At 39.1% G+C, this 16,028-nt stretch overlaps 2 protein-coding genes across 2 annotated transcripts; both read left to right on the top strand.

The window, feature by feature from the left end:
• Window positions 1-439: 439 nt before the first annotated feature.
• On the top strand, window positions 440-9,730 carry LOC139937291 (C-type lectin domain family 4 member M-like). Its single transcript, XM_071932397.1, has 2 exons — window positions 440-746; window positions 9,558-9,730. The coding sequence occupies exons 1-2, from the start codon at window positions 440-442 to the stop codon at window positions 9,728-9,730; spliced, it is 480 nt and encodes a 159-aa protein (XP_071788498.1).
• A 4,423-nt stretch (window positions 9,731-14,153) lies between these two features.
• Window positions 14,154-15,987, top strand: LOC139942693 (C-type lectin domain family 4 member M-like). The gene is made up of 2 exons (XM_071939500.1): window positions 14,154-14,469; window positions 15,815-15,987. Exons 1-2 carry the CDS (start codon window positions 14,154-14,156, stop codon window positions 15,985-15,987), a joined length of 489 nt encoding a protein of 162 aa, XP_071795601.1.
• Window positions 15,988-16,028: the final 41 nt, after the last annotated feature.

The raw sequence follows: 16,028 nt of genomic DNA, 5'->3' as shown, positions 1-16,028 counted from the left end.
ACGGCTTACTAAGTGTGCACTTTGATTCTGTCACTGAAATAAATTTCAAGGCTTTGAGAAAACAAATGCAAGTAAGTTTATCTGGATTTTTTAAATATTTCTATCTCATCAAAAATTTTCAGCATGCACAACTCAAATTTAGATTAAGTCTACTTTTGTATTATATAGTTTGTATTAATATAATTTTATGACATGTTATTATAGCTTGTATTGAGTGATTTATCACCGTTAATGGAGATCTGCTTATAGTTGTGCTTTTTGTGAATGGATGAGTTCTGTTTTTATTGGCAATTAAGGCAATTAATGGCATTGGCAACTATTTACAATTGGCAATTACATCGGAAGCTCCGTTCGGTGGAGGTTGCACTTTCTTGGTTATAAGTATGAATCCGGCAGATATAATATCAAAATTTCAGTTTGTCAACAGATGGTATTCAAAATGTTGGCGAGCAAACTGCTGGTTGTTGTTGGTTTATTTATGATGGCAAACTACGCTGCTGTAAATGGGCGGTGCTGGAAGAATGGCCACAGTACTGAAGCTACACCGCACCCCCTATGGAGCCAGTGGCAAGACAAATGCTACAAGATGCATGATGCCAACGTTACATGGGAAGAGGGCAAGCAGATTTGTGTTGAGTTGGGTGGGGTGATGGTTGTCCCTCAATCCGAAGTAGAGTTACAACACCTCCACAACATGTGCAGTTGCAACTGGTTACGGATTGGTTGCAACGACATTAAAACTGAGGGTTCGTACACATTTCTAAACATTATGTCTCCAATCTCCACTACAATGCACACATGCCATGCGGGTGAGGAATAATCTGAAGTACAGTAATGCGGTTTTTATTAACGATGCATATTTAATTATTTTTTAGTGACACATCGACAATTTATCTTGAAACGCTTGCCTAAACATGGGAAACCTTTAGAAGTCAAGAAAGTAAAGAATTTATAATATTTTCAGAATTGAAACATTCAATTCAATTGAAAACCTGATAACAAAGTCCATCCATCACCGATCATCATCAAAAGATCATTTCCATAATTTTTGAAGAATCTGCAAATCACAGTTTATACAATCACTGCTTATTTCGATTGCCACCTCGAAACAAACCATGATGAATCTGTAGATATTCCCTGACTAATATTAACCCCCCTTTCTTTTCATTGACACTTGAATATGGAATTTATGGTTTTATGATTATTGAAAACTAGAAGTTGGAAAGTTTAGAATGTAATTTTTGCACTGTCCATAAGCGGAGCGTGGCGCATTGGAAGCTCCCAATACGCACAGTGATATATAGAAACTGCAATTAATAAGGGAATCAATGTGTGGTGAAGAGGTTTTCAACTAGTGGTTTAATTCCATCGAGGCCTGGTTCTTGATAACTTTACCGAGACGAAGTCGAGGAAAATTATCAAGAACCAGGCCTCGGCGGGTTTAAACCACCAGTTGAAAATCGATTCAACACACTTTGATTCCCATTCACCAATACCTTTTTGGTAAAAAACATCAACACTTTTTGGTCAAAAAGTAAAATTAATGCAAAAATTATAGTTGTTCAATGATTTCTTTCAACACAACACCCCTCCAACTATGAAATGGTAAAGCCCTCCTGCCCTCGCGTGAACAACTCCTCATAAGGGAATGCTGTGCGCGTAGCGCGTATTGTGTGATGTGGCACAACTGTTTCAGCCGTTGCTCTCGACCAATAGGAATGAAGAAACTGTCTTATAGGAACATGTGCAAGGTCACTTTTTACCGGTCATAAACAAAGGTTTATACACACCCACATGACGCGCTCTCCACCAATAGGGATAGCGAAACTGTCTGAGGTATTTAATTTCTGAATGTGAAATAAGAACAGAAATCTGGAAAAGAAAGAAAGTTTTGGTAGTCAATTGACTATTAAAAACGCAATGGGAAACTTTAGACTATCTGCCAATCTGCCAAGAGAGGGCGCTCTTCACCAGGTAATGTCAACAACTTAGGAATAGGAGAAGCATGAGTGACGGTCACTGACAGCAAATACCTTGTGTTTTGCGTGTTTTTGATGTTGTATTTTAGATTTAGCCAAACTGTATTTTGTTTTTCATAACACATTGCCAGCATAAACCAAACTGTTCTGGAACAGGACGTACTGGACACGAGTTTCCCAAGGATAACAAGCGGTGTGCATGAGTTTTTGGGAGTGTTTCTTCTAGGGTAATTAGCAAAAATTCCAAAATGCTGACCTACCAAAAATTGAGAAGAAATCTGAAGTTTAGTTGTATGACAATGTATCTGATTTAATTTTCAAGAGGCTGAGAGACTTCTAAATATTGTTTAAGTATTTTTGAATTTTTAGCATTTACCATTGTTTGCTATAGGAGTTGTGCACCCTTACCTGGTAGGTCTGCTGCCCTCTAGTGGCAGAGCTTTCAAAAAGTCTCCCATTATGATATGTACTACCGGGATGCCGCGCTTCGCGCGGCACCCCGCTAGGATATAAAAATCCTTTACACAAATATTTCGAAATGTGGGTGAGGGTGTTTTACGCCTCTCTCAATATTTATGCATAGCGTCATAATTCTAACCCAAAATGAAGCTATTTCGCACGTCCACCACTACTTGCAGTGGCTGTACCCACCTCGTTTTGGGTTAGACAACGTACCTTATGCATCTAGAAACTATAAGGCTCCCCCGTGAGCCTTATAGGGGTCTAATATGTTGGGCCTCCCTAACGTTACACGTTTTTCAAATCAGCGTTGATAGGTGAAACTGACCGTTAGCCAGCAATAACTAAAGTTTCTTTTGTACTACACTACCAAAACTTTCTCCACACACTCAATATACATTCATAATGCTTGCATTTCCTTTTTAAAAAACATCGTCAAAAATGACATTTTTACGTCCCACGATACATAGCGTTGCTACAGCACTATAAGTAAAGCGAGTTTTTGGAACATGCTGTGTGCCACAAATCTAATTTATCTACTGTTTTTTTTTCGGGGGGAGGGGGCGGGGGCGGTAATAGCGTAGGCCTCTTTTTAGTTTATTGTCATCTGAATTGGTCTTGTAAACTTTCTGGTCAATAGGCTGCATGTATAACAGGAGCACTTAACGTGAACGTCAAAAAAGTGTTTTGCAGGCAGAGATGCCAAGTCCAGAGGCTAGCTATGTGTGAGATTTTTCAAAGCTCAACCCCCATCCCCCCGGAAAAAAAAATTGCCAGTTTAAGAAGGCCTTTTTAAATCGCCGCCAAACCTTTTTTTTAATTTTATTTATAAATAAGTAAAACAATGTGAAATTTAACTGTGGACAAAAAGTGTTTCAAAATGCATCAGAAGCCTCCTCAGAATATTTAAAACTCACTTGAGGTACACAGGAGATGTTGATGGTTAATGTGGATATTCGATTGTGTCAGATTATATCCTTCCAAACTTGAAAAAAATAGACTCAAAATTATGTCCAAAATCAATCGCTCACTTCTTCTGCCTGTTGTGTCTTCGCTAGTGGAGCGCATTTCAACGAATTTGCTAAAAGAATCGGAACAAACTTGTGCGCAATAAGCGTTTTGCTCTCTGCCGAATTTGAGCTGAACCTACTGGATGAGCAAAAGCGTGCGCAATCTGCAAATTTGCGCTCTGTTTGTACAAATTTTGTAAAAAAATTTCGTTAATTTTTTTTTCCCGATCTCGCCCCAATAATGGTTGATGTGCGTGTGAGCGTGAGACAGAGCCCAAATGCGTGAGTCTCACGCCTAATGCGTGAGACTTGGCAGGTGTGGTTTTGTTTTATTGTCACTTTGGGCTTATTGCATCTCGCGAAATTTGAACGACAAACGACGCAATTTCTGACCGCGTTCATGTTCACGCTGCTCTAGGAACAAACCTCCATACATCCCATATCTCTGGAACCCTATATCGTACAAACTAAATAAAAACGATAAACTCGTCCCCACTCCTTAGTTTTCTCTAACTTATTTCACTTTCAGAAAGCATGTCAAGTCATGTTTAGGGTTTGTTACGTCCAGTTTGGGTCAATAGACAAACTCCTAAAAATGTACCCTATTCAGCCGCACGAGGTCTCTTTTGTTAATATTATCTCCATCAGTAACCAACCCGACGGGCCGATGGCTAAATTAGGCTTCAAAATGGATTTGGCAAAATGTACATTCTGAGACCTGACCGACACACTGCTCTAACCAATTTTGTGAATGGACTTATTCAAAAGGAAACAATGTCGTTTTGCTTAACAACTTTGACCAAATGCAAAGCAAAGTTTTTTTTTTACAGCTTCAAAACAGCCTTTGACGTGTGTGTGTAAGTTTCACCATAGAGTAAGGAATGGTTTCACAATTCTCCCTCCATGGTTAAACTCTGAAACTGCAACATTACCTCCATGAACAGACCGTATTCTAAAACGGTATTCATGTACCCATTTGAGTTTACTGGCAAAAGGTCCAAGGTCGCCACCCACTGTCAACCTAAAGTGGTCCCACGGCGACCTTCTTCACCAAGCAACAGGTGGCCTGTCTCAAACCAGACAACACACCACTCACAATACACTGACCAGAATGGCTCTTTGTGTAAGGCCCCCCCCCCACCCCCAAAATGTTATTAATTGTAAAGTTCCCTTGGACACCTTCCAACCTATAGCCGGTTCTACCCAATGTTTCCAAATCATTAAGCTTCCGTTTGATCCCATCCTTGTTCATCATGATAATTTTCATGCCGTTTGGAAGTGAATGCTTTTTTATAAATATTCTCCATTTAATCTTTTCAACAAATGAGTCACCCGCAGAAGGATTTCTAGGAAGTCTGATAACATGGTCACCTGCGAAACATCACTCTACGGTACTTCATCCATTCAATGCAAATTCGGTCAAATTCGTGAGATTGGTTTCGGTTTTGTCCTGGCACCCAGCCTCTTCGACCCTTTCGACCCTGCGCGGCAATGAATGAACCAATCCGGAGAACCATGCTTAGTACAACACGAAAGTAACCTGACCAAAAAGGGCGGATCGAATGGCGGGTGGGCGGGCAAGGGGCAATGAATGAACCAATCCGGAGCACCATCTGCGAAACACTGTCCAAAAAGTCGCCTGTCAGAAAGATTTCTAGGAAGTCTGGTAACAACATCGACCAGTGGTTGACGCACGGTCGCCGCCCAAACTTCCTCCAATCACATGACTTGTAAGTGCGAGTTTGGATCCGGGTTTTGCAGACTTGCAACCCGACGTCTGAAACCACACAAACGTATTGAATTCCACACAAACAACCGTGTTGGATTCCACAAGGATGCCATACCACTGGACCTTCTAATTTTCAATCCAAGATGGCGCAGGTTACGCTTTTAATAGTATAGATAATGTACTACTAGCGTTCCGTGTCACGGCGCGACCTTTTTTCGCAGACGACGTTTCACCGTATAGTCAGAGTGTTGTTGATTAGAAGAATCTTTATTCGGTATATAAAATAAATATTGACTGCTTAATAACTGTGCCTCTCATAGCAGTCACTATCACACGGCCGCCGGGTTTGTAGTAAAACTAAGACATACCATGTGACGCGATCTAAACCGATTAATGTGAAAGGGGTTTTATAAACGTTTTTTTCATAACAGACCTCTTGCATGTTCTGTTTTCTGGTTTGCTGAAGCACGGACACGTGGGTTGAACTTATAGTGACCGCGCGCGTTTTTGCGGGAATAGTGCCCGCCGGCCACTAGTCTTTGAAAATAGAATAATTTGGTAACCAGTGTGCGTCTATTTCCCCATTAAGCCAGTTCGAGCTTTTGATTGGTGGACTAGCGCGTACTTCAAGTAATATTTTTTTGATTTCCAAACTGGTCATGTCCTTTTTTTTTTCTTTTATCAGGAATTTCTAATGTCAAATTTTAATGTAATTTGTATAACTTTTCTATCAAATTTTGTATTGTTTACCTTTTTTATTGTAAATTGTTGCAATTCAGCATGTGGCTGCTTATGACATTTGTTTAATAAACCATTCTATATATACTAGATAGCGTTTGATGTAATTGGACTTTTTATTTCTTTTTGACTTGTTTCAGGAACCTGGGTGTGTCTGGATGGTGAAGGTACTATTGACGTGCAGGACAAGAGATGGAATGATGGCCAGCCAGATAGTAACGGCAACCAAGATTGCGCCGTAGGCAATGCTTTAGGCTGGTTCGATGGGACTTGTGAAAACACACACAAGATAATCTGTCAGCGTATCTTGTAAGCAGGATGGTTGCTCCTGTGAAAGGTTGCTCAATATTCTGGGCAAACTACGCTTTATGAAGATTAAAGAGCCACATTGCCGTCAAATCCATGCACTAAAAACGGATAGTGTGTTGTAATTAGTCAGTAATCAAACATAAGTTTGCCTTTGGAAATACAACCAGCGAACCACAGTTTGGTGGAGTCCCAAAATTTTGTTCTTCAAATGAGTGGACTGTGTTCTGGCATGAAATTACACAAAAACACAAATTCAAGGGAAACATGCTGTGTGGAGGCATCCATCTTGATTTTTCAACCAACTTACTTTTTGAAGTTCAGTTTCTCTCGAAAATGATCCAAAATATATTGTGAGTTGGCAAGTTCACTTGATACTTATATTATGTCTACTTCTTGCTATAAAGTTCACTGTAAAGTTAGAGCTAACGAAATGCGATGAAGTTAGATTTTATTATAGTTTCATGATCGTAAGATAAAAACAACTAATAAAAGAATGATATGGTGCCCTTGTAAAAGAAGCGCAAGTTTAAGCGTTTGGATTGTTATTTTAACTGTCAGAAAAAAACGAAGTAATGATTGTTTCGGAAGAAGCTGCAAATTTGACAAAGGATGATCTCTTAAAGTTAGTTCCTTGTTTAAGTCAATATCTGGTTTAAAGACACTGGACACTAGTGGTAATTGTCAAATACGAGTCTCCTTACTTGGTATATTTCAACAAATGCATAAAACAACCATACTGTGGAGTTTTGAGCTCAATATTGGCAGTCGAAGTTGCGAGATAATGATGAAGAAAAAAAAACTGTCACACGAAGTTGTATGCTTTCATATGCCTGATTTCGAGACCTCAAAATCCAACTCTGAGGTCTCGAAATCATTTCGTTGAAAATTACTTCTTTGTCGAAAACTACGTTACTTCAGAGGGAGCCGTTTCTCACCATGTTTCAAACTATCAACCTCTTCCCATTACTCGTAATCAAGAAAGGTTTTATGCTAAAAATTATTTTGAGTAATTACCAATAGTGTCCACTGCCTTAAAGTGTAGTAGCTAGGGATTGTGAAGGGTAAAATGGTATTCCCATCCGACGTGAACCGGTAAAAAAATATATATATAAATATATATATAATGAATAGGGTAGATGGCCTTAGCTTTCGATCCAATCCGGACCTTCTTCAGAGGCATAAAACAAGTACAAACAAATACATATCCATTTATAGAAAAAGAGAGGGGGAAAGGGATTAAGGAAAGGATCCAGAAAGAGGCGGGAAAATAACAGCCAATCAAAGTTTCTATTTCAGAGACAATATTGGTGGCTATGAACCAATAGGAGTGAAGTGGCGAGGACAAAGGATGTTTAGAATGGAAGGATGGGTTACTGGACCATAAAAGTGGTAAATGTATTGTTCGACAACAATGCAGGGAGACATGAAATGGTAGGATTAGAGAGCAAGTTGCATCATGATGTAACTAACAATGGTCAATTAATAAGAATAGCAAGATCAAAGGTATGATGATTTTAAAAATAGGTATGAGGGACCTGTGGAAAAAAGGGGGGGGGGTTACTTACATCAGATAGTTACAGTGATTAATTTATAAAAACAACTTTAAACAAGATTAATTTATACTTTATGTGCAGAATATATACAACATATAAGTTCTTAGGCCAAAGTGAAGTGGAGGGTAATGAGAAGTTATTTAACACCAGTGTTTATGTTAAGTCCAAAGGGTTTGACTGTCTTGAGTTGGTGAATCCAGTGTGATTCTCTACTCTTGCGGTGTGTGTCATCACCATTGCAAGCTTCAATCACCAGAAGTTCAACATCACTGACACTATGATTGGGGCTGTTGAAGTGGATAGAGACTGGGTACGGTTTCTTAGTCTTTATGGAAGAGACATGATTCGCAAAGCGAAGACTAAGTTTGGTCTTAGTCTCTCCCACATATTGTAGCCCACATCTCTTACATGATATGACATAGACTACATTAGACGTTAGACGTGCAGACCATAGACTACATTAGACGTTAGACGTCATTAGACGTGCAGACCATATATATATATATATATATATTTATAACCAACTTCTTTTCCAACAGGACATGGCCCAATTCAATCGTAAGGTTACGCCTACGTGAATACTTTCATGTAGAGCCCTCCATGGATGACGAGTCATCTGTGGAGACCCAACCCATTCCCCGCAACCGCTTCAGGGAAAAGAGTACTTGGGTACCCCCTAAGAACCGAGATGTGTCTCTGGAAAACAAGATAAATTTATGGTGTTCCAAAGTACCGTATTATTAACAAGAGGCGTAAATCTGCGTGTCGAGAAATCAATTTGAATGAATATTACAGATATTTTTCCCTGAAAAATAATATAGTGGCCGTAATTTAATAACATTTTCATTATTATCTCGCAACTTTGACGATAAATTTAGCTCAAATTTTTATAGGTTTGTTATTTTATGCATGTTGAGATACACCAAGTGAGAAGACTGGTCTTTTAAAATTACCAATAGTGTCCAGCGTCTTTAAATAACGGAGTTGAACCTCTAACTATCGGTCTACCCGCAGGTCATTAATTTCCTTTGTGATTTATCTGCAGAGAGCAGCTGTTTTCGTTGGTAGCGCCTGTCTAAACTATGAGCTGAATAAGGATCAGCTCATTCATCCCATGGTATAGACGGGCTCTTTTGTCATTGACTAACGCTGCGCAAGGCACCATATTAACAAAAACAGCATGCTGCCATATTAGTCGATTATGTCATCGTCAGCCAATCACCGTGCAGGAAAACCATGCTGTCTTATAGTTGATTTTTTTCGTAATGTGAGATTTGGATTAACGGTGGAAATCGCTGTATCCTGACTGGACCAGGTATGATCCGGTCTCGCTTTTAACATTTCCAGTTATAATATAAAATAATCTATCCATACATACTAATGGGGGACTGTTGCCGACGTCCATTTCGGGAAAATTTACCGTGTTTTTGTGACTTTCTTTCTCTGTAATTAAAGCCATTTTTTACGTACAAATTTCTTTTTTTTTTTTTATTTGAGATGCACCGATTTTTTGTTATACATAACGACATATATGCTCTTCGTTTCAATTTACTAGTATACATTATTTTGTTTGAAACTTTCAGAAAAGGCTGAAAATGACCCAATTCCAGAAGCCCTTTGACTAATTAATATTCACACAGAGGTCACGCACGAAAAACGATGCATACTCTGCAGAAAAATCACAAAGGAAACTTATTATATCGAGTGACCTGCGGGTAGACTGTATCCCAAGAGTTTAATACGGTAACGGGACGTTTTAATTCTGATTGACTTTAATCAGGTAGCTGGGTGTGTCTGGATGATGAAGGTACTATTGACGTGCAGGACAAGAGATGGAATGATGCTCAGCCAAATAATTACGGCAACCAAGATTGCGCTGCGATCAATGCTTCAGGCTGGCACGATGGGGATTGTGGAACAAAACGCAAGTTAATCTGTCAGCGTCCAGTGTAAGCAGCACTGTTATTCCTGTGAAAGGTTGCTCAAAATTCTGGGCAAACTATAATCTCATGACATTTTACTGTGTGGAATTGCTCCTTATCCTTTTTGCAAAACCTTTCCATGCACTTAAACACGTATTAATGTGTTATTAATAATGAGTAGTAATTATAAACAGAAACATTTGACTCTTGAATTACAACCGGTAGAATCACGTACGGTATTTTTTGTGAACGAAAAAAATCGTTTTACAAAATATAGCGGACTGTGTTCTTGAACGAAATACACACAAAAACACAACTTCAGACGGGGATATTTATTTGAATCAATATACACTTTTAAAATGTCTTTCCTACCATATTCTTTTCTTAATGAATCGCTTTTTAAAGCCCAAAGTGCACACTTTTCATAGCCAAAAGTGCCCAATCTGAAGTAACCTGCTCATTTCTTTGTGATAATCTTTTCTAAAACACCAAGCTAACGTTATACTTTGTTAGTTTTTAATCAGTAAACATAATTTTCTATAGAGTCACCCATCTTGATATTTTAACATAAATTTCAGTTTCTCTCAAATTTTAGTAATCCAAACTTTATTCTCAAAGCAGAGCAGTTGTCAAGTTCACTTGTCATTATTATTATTAATACATCTTGCTATAAAGTTCACTAGGAAGTGTATTGAGCTAACAAATATTGTGATGAAGTTAGATCTGGCTTTGAAAATAGTTTTATAATTATGTAAACGAAAAAATAGCTTTAGTTGTTTAAAATCATTAAAAACTATATTGAAGTTTTGCTTTGAAAGCTCATTTATTCTGTGAAGGTTTTGCAAACATTAAAGGAACACGTTGCCTTAGATCGGACGAGTTGGTCTATAAAAAAGCGTTTGTAACCGTTTGTTATGAAATGCATATGGTTAGAAAGATGTTTTAAAAGTAGAATACAATGATCCACACAAATTTGCCTCGAAATTGCACGGTTTTCCTTTTACTTTGCGAACTAATACGGTCGGCCATTTATGGGAGTCAAAAATTAATGGCCGACCGTGTTTGTCGACGAGGTAAAAGGAAAACCGTGCAATTTCGAGGCATATTTGTGTGGATCATTGTATTCTACTTTTAAAACATCTTTCTACCCATAATATGCATTTTTTAATAAACGGTTACAAACACTTTTCAAAGACCAACTCGACCGATCAAAGGCAACGTGTTCCTTTAACTGGCCGCCATCTTGAACAAAAATATTATTGAAAAGGACTTTCATTACATTATAAACATAGACACACCGACAAAAATCTTGGGTAACATGCTTTTGGTTAAATCAATGTCTGGTTTAAAGCCATTGGACCCTTTCGGTACAGAAAAAAAAAAAGTTCACAGATTTACAAATAATTTACAGGGTTTACAGAAGGTAATGGTGAAATACTTCTCTTGAAATATTAATCCATGAAATGCTTTACTTTTTGAGAAAACGGTAAAACAATATAAATTCTCGTTAGCGAGAATTACGGATTTGTTCTAAACACATGTCATGACACGGCAAAACGCGCGAAAACAGGAGTGGGTTTTCCCGTTATCTTCTCCCGACTCCGATGTCCGATTGAGCCTAAATTTCCACAGGATGGTTATTTTATATATAAGCTGTGATACACGAAGTGTGGGACTTGGACAATACTGTTTACCGAAAGTGTATAATGGCTTTAAGTGTTAGTGGGGAGTGTGAAGGGTGGAATGGTATTTCCATCCGACCTGAACCGGTCAAATTAGGGCAGCAGCTCATGCTTCGAGTTGTACTAAAACGGTAACTGTTCATGTTTAGGACAAAGTGAAGGCCCTGGAAAAACTGCTTGTACTCTCGTCGTCAGTCTCTCTGTCTTCCTGAACGCCTTAAAGGGTAGGTACACGTTTGGTAATTTTCAAGAACAGTCTTGTCACTTGGTGTATCCCATCATACCAAAATAACAAGCTTGTGAAAATTTGGGCTCAATTGGTCATCGACGTTGCGAGAAAATGATAAAAGAAAAAACACCCTTGTTGTACAACAATAATTTGTGTGCTTTCAGATAAGAATAAAAGACTTTTATTATTTTAGTGAGAAATTACCTCTTTCTCAAAAACTACGTTACTTTAGAGGGAGTCGTTTCCCTACAATATTGTATACTATGAACAGCTCTCCTTTGCTTGTTACCAAGTCAGTTCTTAAGTTAATAATATTGTTTTGAATAATTACCAAACGTGTACCTTCCCTTTAAAGAGCAAGCTACATTAAACAAACTAACCGACCCTCACAGAGCCGTCACCTCAAGTTTCCAAAAAGAGATAACATGGTTTGTCTGTCAAACTTAAAGTCACCTGGAAGTGGTATTTTGTCAAAATAAAGCTTTATTAACTAAATATGTGTTTTGATGGGTGGAATATGAATAAACAGTCAACTAAGGTTCTAAAGAATTAGTTTCCATTTTATTTACAAATTTAAAAGTAGGTCCGACCTAAGAGGGCGCTAATCGTGACGTCAATCGAGGCGCGATTTTGAAGAGAAAATGTGTAGTCTGGCCCCGTTCACTACGTCTGGGTACCTAATCGGCATGATGCCTACTTACAACTACGGTCACGTCGCAGACTGCACGCTCTGTATTAGCTGCTATGCGGACAGTCCGCTCAGATTACCCAGCACGGTGAACCGCATGCAGTGCCAACACAAGATAGTGACTCAAATACTCACTTGCCGGAAAAATTGTTGGGTTGGCGTTATGTTTTAGTAAGATTCTCGAAGCGCTCGAAAAGGCGTCGGACCGGACCACTTTGCAAGCTGACCCCATCTTTAGTTGTTTTGCTGCAACTAGCATCGACACCTGGTCGACATTGCTGGGAAAATGCAAGAAAACGTACTTTTTTTCGAAACTTACAAACCCACGCCTAGGACTTGCATGTAGGCCTATTTGCACGTACGTGTGTTCGATGTTCGACCAAGGCAAAGTCTGCCTCGATTGACGTCACAAAAGGGGATAGGCGGAGTCACCCCCAAACAACTTAATCTATTTGTTTATTGTTCATAAACATATACTCTAATGTTTGAAGAAAGAAATTATATTTCCAGGTGACTTTAAATTCTAGTGATTGATTGACGTTTATGAGTATGACTTATTAATGATGTTCCTGTTTTGAAATACTTTCTCAGCATTGCATGCTCAAAATAAATTACATTATGCACACAAAAAACATGTTTTACTCAACTTCTCAAAAAGTCAAGTTTGAAAATGTCCATAACCAACCGTTATCCTTTCAAAACTAACCCTATGGCATAGTGTGTGTCGTTTTCAACACACCCCACCCTCAATACCATTCAACATTTCATGTTAAACTAAATTAAACAGAAAGCAGGGTAAACTAAATATATGTTTTTGTTGGCGAGTAATATGTTTGTCAAGTTAAAACACAGTTATATAAAAACTAATCAACAAAAAAATGTTCAAAATAGACAATAGCTGGGTAGTCAAAAATGGTTGGGAAACGCACACAATTCGTTATATAATTTCCATTGATCGTATTGGAACTGACCAGCGCTGGGTTAAGTGGGAGGCTGACCACGCCCCTAAAGACACTGGACACGATTGGTAATAATTTTTGTCAAAGACCAGTCTTCTCACTTGGTGTATCTCAACATATGCACAAAATTACAAACCTGTGTAAATTTGAACTCAATTGGTAGCCGAAGTTGCGAGAAAAAAATGAAAGAAAAAACACCATTGTCACCACGGGAGGTTGTGTGCTTTCATATGCTTGATTTCGAGACATTAAATTATAATTATGAGGTCTCGAAATCAAATTCGTGGGAAAAATACTTCTTTTTTGAAAACTACGTCACTTCAGAGGGAGCCGTTTCTCACAATGTTTTATACTATCAACCCCCATTACTCGGTACCAAGTATTTTTGCAATTACAAATAGTGTCCACTGCTCTGTACTTTAGGCCTATAAGTGTTCAATTTTATTCTGGGCCTATCTTCTGTCACTGAAATAAATTTCAAGCCTTTTCGAAAATATTTTGCAAGTATAAATTTCTCTGGATTTTTGTTATATTTTTATCTTATCAACATTTCTTAGCATGCCACAGCTTATTGTGCACAACTCTAAATTATACACAGTCTACCTTTTGTATTATATTTGTTTGTGTTATTATATTTTATGACTTAAAATTATTGCTAGTGTTGATAGATTATCACTGTTAACGGAGATCTTCATTATTTTACTCTTTTTTTTTTTGGTAACTTGATGAGTTGTGTTTTTATTGGCAATTAAGGCAAGTAATGGCATTGGCAACTATTGACAATTGGCAATTACATCGGAAGCTCCGCTCGGTGGAGGTTGCACTTTCTTGGTTATAAGTATATATCTGGCAGATACAATATCGAAATTTCAATTTGTCAAGAGACGGTCTGCAAAATGGTGGCGACCAAATTGCTGGTTGTTATTGGTATATTTATGATGGCAAACTATGCTGCTGTAAATGGGAGGTGCTGGGAGAATGGCCACAGTACTGAAGCTACACCGGCGCCATGCCCCCCTACTTGGAGCCAGTGGCAAGACAAATGCTACAAGATGCATGATGCCAACGTTACATGGGAAGAGGGCAAGCAGATTTGTGTTGAGTTGGGTGGGGTGATGGTTGTCCCTCACGGAGAAGAAGAGTTACAACACCTCCACAAGCTGTTCAGTGGCCAAGGGTTTTGGATTGGTTGCAACGACATTGGAACTGAAGGTTTGTACACAATTCTAGAAATGGTGTTCTTAGATAAAGTTTTGATATTTAGTTTTAATTTATGACAAAATGGCACCAATGGTGAGGGCTTCAAGGAAAACAAGGAATCTAGAGTTAGATGCAATATCTGTTGATGCTTCCCTTGAACTCAATCTGAATGAATATTAAACATTATTTTTCTCTGAAAAATAATCTAATGGCCGTATAAGACAAAAACTGCTGAAATCTTTTTTGTTAAAGCGGCAAAGTAACATGCATTTTCAGTCACACCAGGGATTCCTGCCCGTGGTCAGGGCACCTTTCATCCAACAAACGAAATTACAACTCTAGCCTTGATTTAGGAGAAATGAAAGGCTAATGGGAAAATGCTTTCCTAATTCAGGAAAGTTTAAATTTTAAGTTAAGAATTATTGTTAATATCAATTGAAAAAAATAAGAAAACTATACATTCGTTTGAAAACCTTTTGAATAACAAAGTCCACCAGTTAACTATCACCAAAAGTTCACTTTACTCCGGTGTGGCGGCCTCAGCGTTCTGGCGTACTCAGAGCTCCGGGTGACGTCACCGGGGATTTCGGCACGCAATAATCACGGTCTCAGATCTCTGGCGTGCCAAGCTCTCCGGGATGACGTAGCATGCTGTCGTTGCGGGCGTGAGTCTCCGGTGCTATGCATGCATACTGCGCTGACCTCCCCCCTGTAACCCTCCCCCTACTGCCACGAATAAATCTTCGAGACCTGTTTTGTTATCGTACGAATGCTTTTTCGAGGGGCTACCCAAAATCCTTTTCTGGCTTTCAGAAGAACCTTCTTTGTAATTCCCGCTCCTCAAATACTTTATTACTTGATTACTTTTATCAAAATACTGTCGCATACGCTCCACTCGTTCACCACACGATATGGGCGCCGCCATGACAGCTACGAGAGTAGACTTGTGGACAAGTCGTTTATGATCCCACGCGGTAAGATAGTCGAGTTGCAGCGAACTGCTGGTTGCGCGACTACTGCGAGCTGCCTGGAGTCGGGCAGCGCAGTAGTTGCGCAACCAGCAGTTCGCGCGCGGAGAGCACCGCTGCAACTCGACTATCTCACCGCGTGGGACAATAAACGACTTGTCTACTACGAGAGTGTACTCTCTGCACTGCACTAAAATCGACTACTTTCGCTTGGTGTGCGCAGGCACGGCATTACGTAATACTACCGTATTTGGTAATGTGGAGCTCAGAGCACGCCGGAGCTCCGAGACCGCCACACCGGGATTTGCCAAAGTCGAGGAAATTGCATTTCGAGGAATAAGCAAATCACAGTATTAAGAGATTGTTTGTTTTTGGTTGACTTGTTTCAGGTACCTGGGTGTGTCTGGATGGTGAAGGTACTATTGACGTGCAGGACAAGAGATGGAAAGATGGTCAGCCAAATAATTACGGCAACCAAAATTGCGCTGCAAGCAGTGCTTCAGGCTGGCACGATGGGGATTGTGGAACAACACGCAAGTTAATCTGTCAGCGTCCCGCGTAAGCAGCACTGTTGCTCCTGTGAAAGGTTGCTCAATTATTTTA

The sequence above is a fragment of the Asterias amurensis genome, chromosome 1 (genome assembly GCF_032118995.1).
Source record: "Asterias amurensis chromosome 1, ASM3211899v1".
NCBI classification, from domain to species: Eukaryota; Metazoa; Echinodermata; class Asteroidea; order Forcipulatida; family Asteriidae; genus Asterias; species Asterias amurensis.
This window is presented reverse-complemented; position numbering and strand designations above follow the sequence as displayed.

Excerpts from the sequence above, each read along its gene's own strand:
- LOC139937291 (XM_071932397.1), top strand. The coding sequence starts at position 440 with ATGTTGGCGAGCAAACTGCTGGTTGTTGTTGGTTTATTTATGATGGCA. Across the intron at positions 747-9,557 it reads CAACGACATTAAAACTGAGG|GTAGCTGGGTGTGTCTGGAT; the intron begins GTTCGTACACAT and ends GACTTTAATCAG.
- LOC139942693 (XM_071939500.1), top strand. The coding sequence starts at position 14,154 with ATGGTGGCGACCAAATTGCTGGTTGTTATTGGTATATTTATGATGGCA. Across the intron at positions 14,470-15,814 it reads CAACGACATTGGAACTGAAG|GTACCTGGGTGTGTCTGGAT; the intron begins GTTTGTACACAA and ends GACTTGTTTCAG.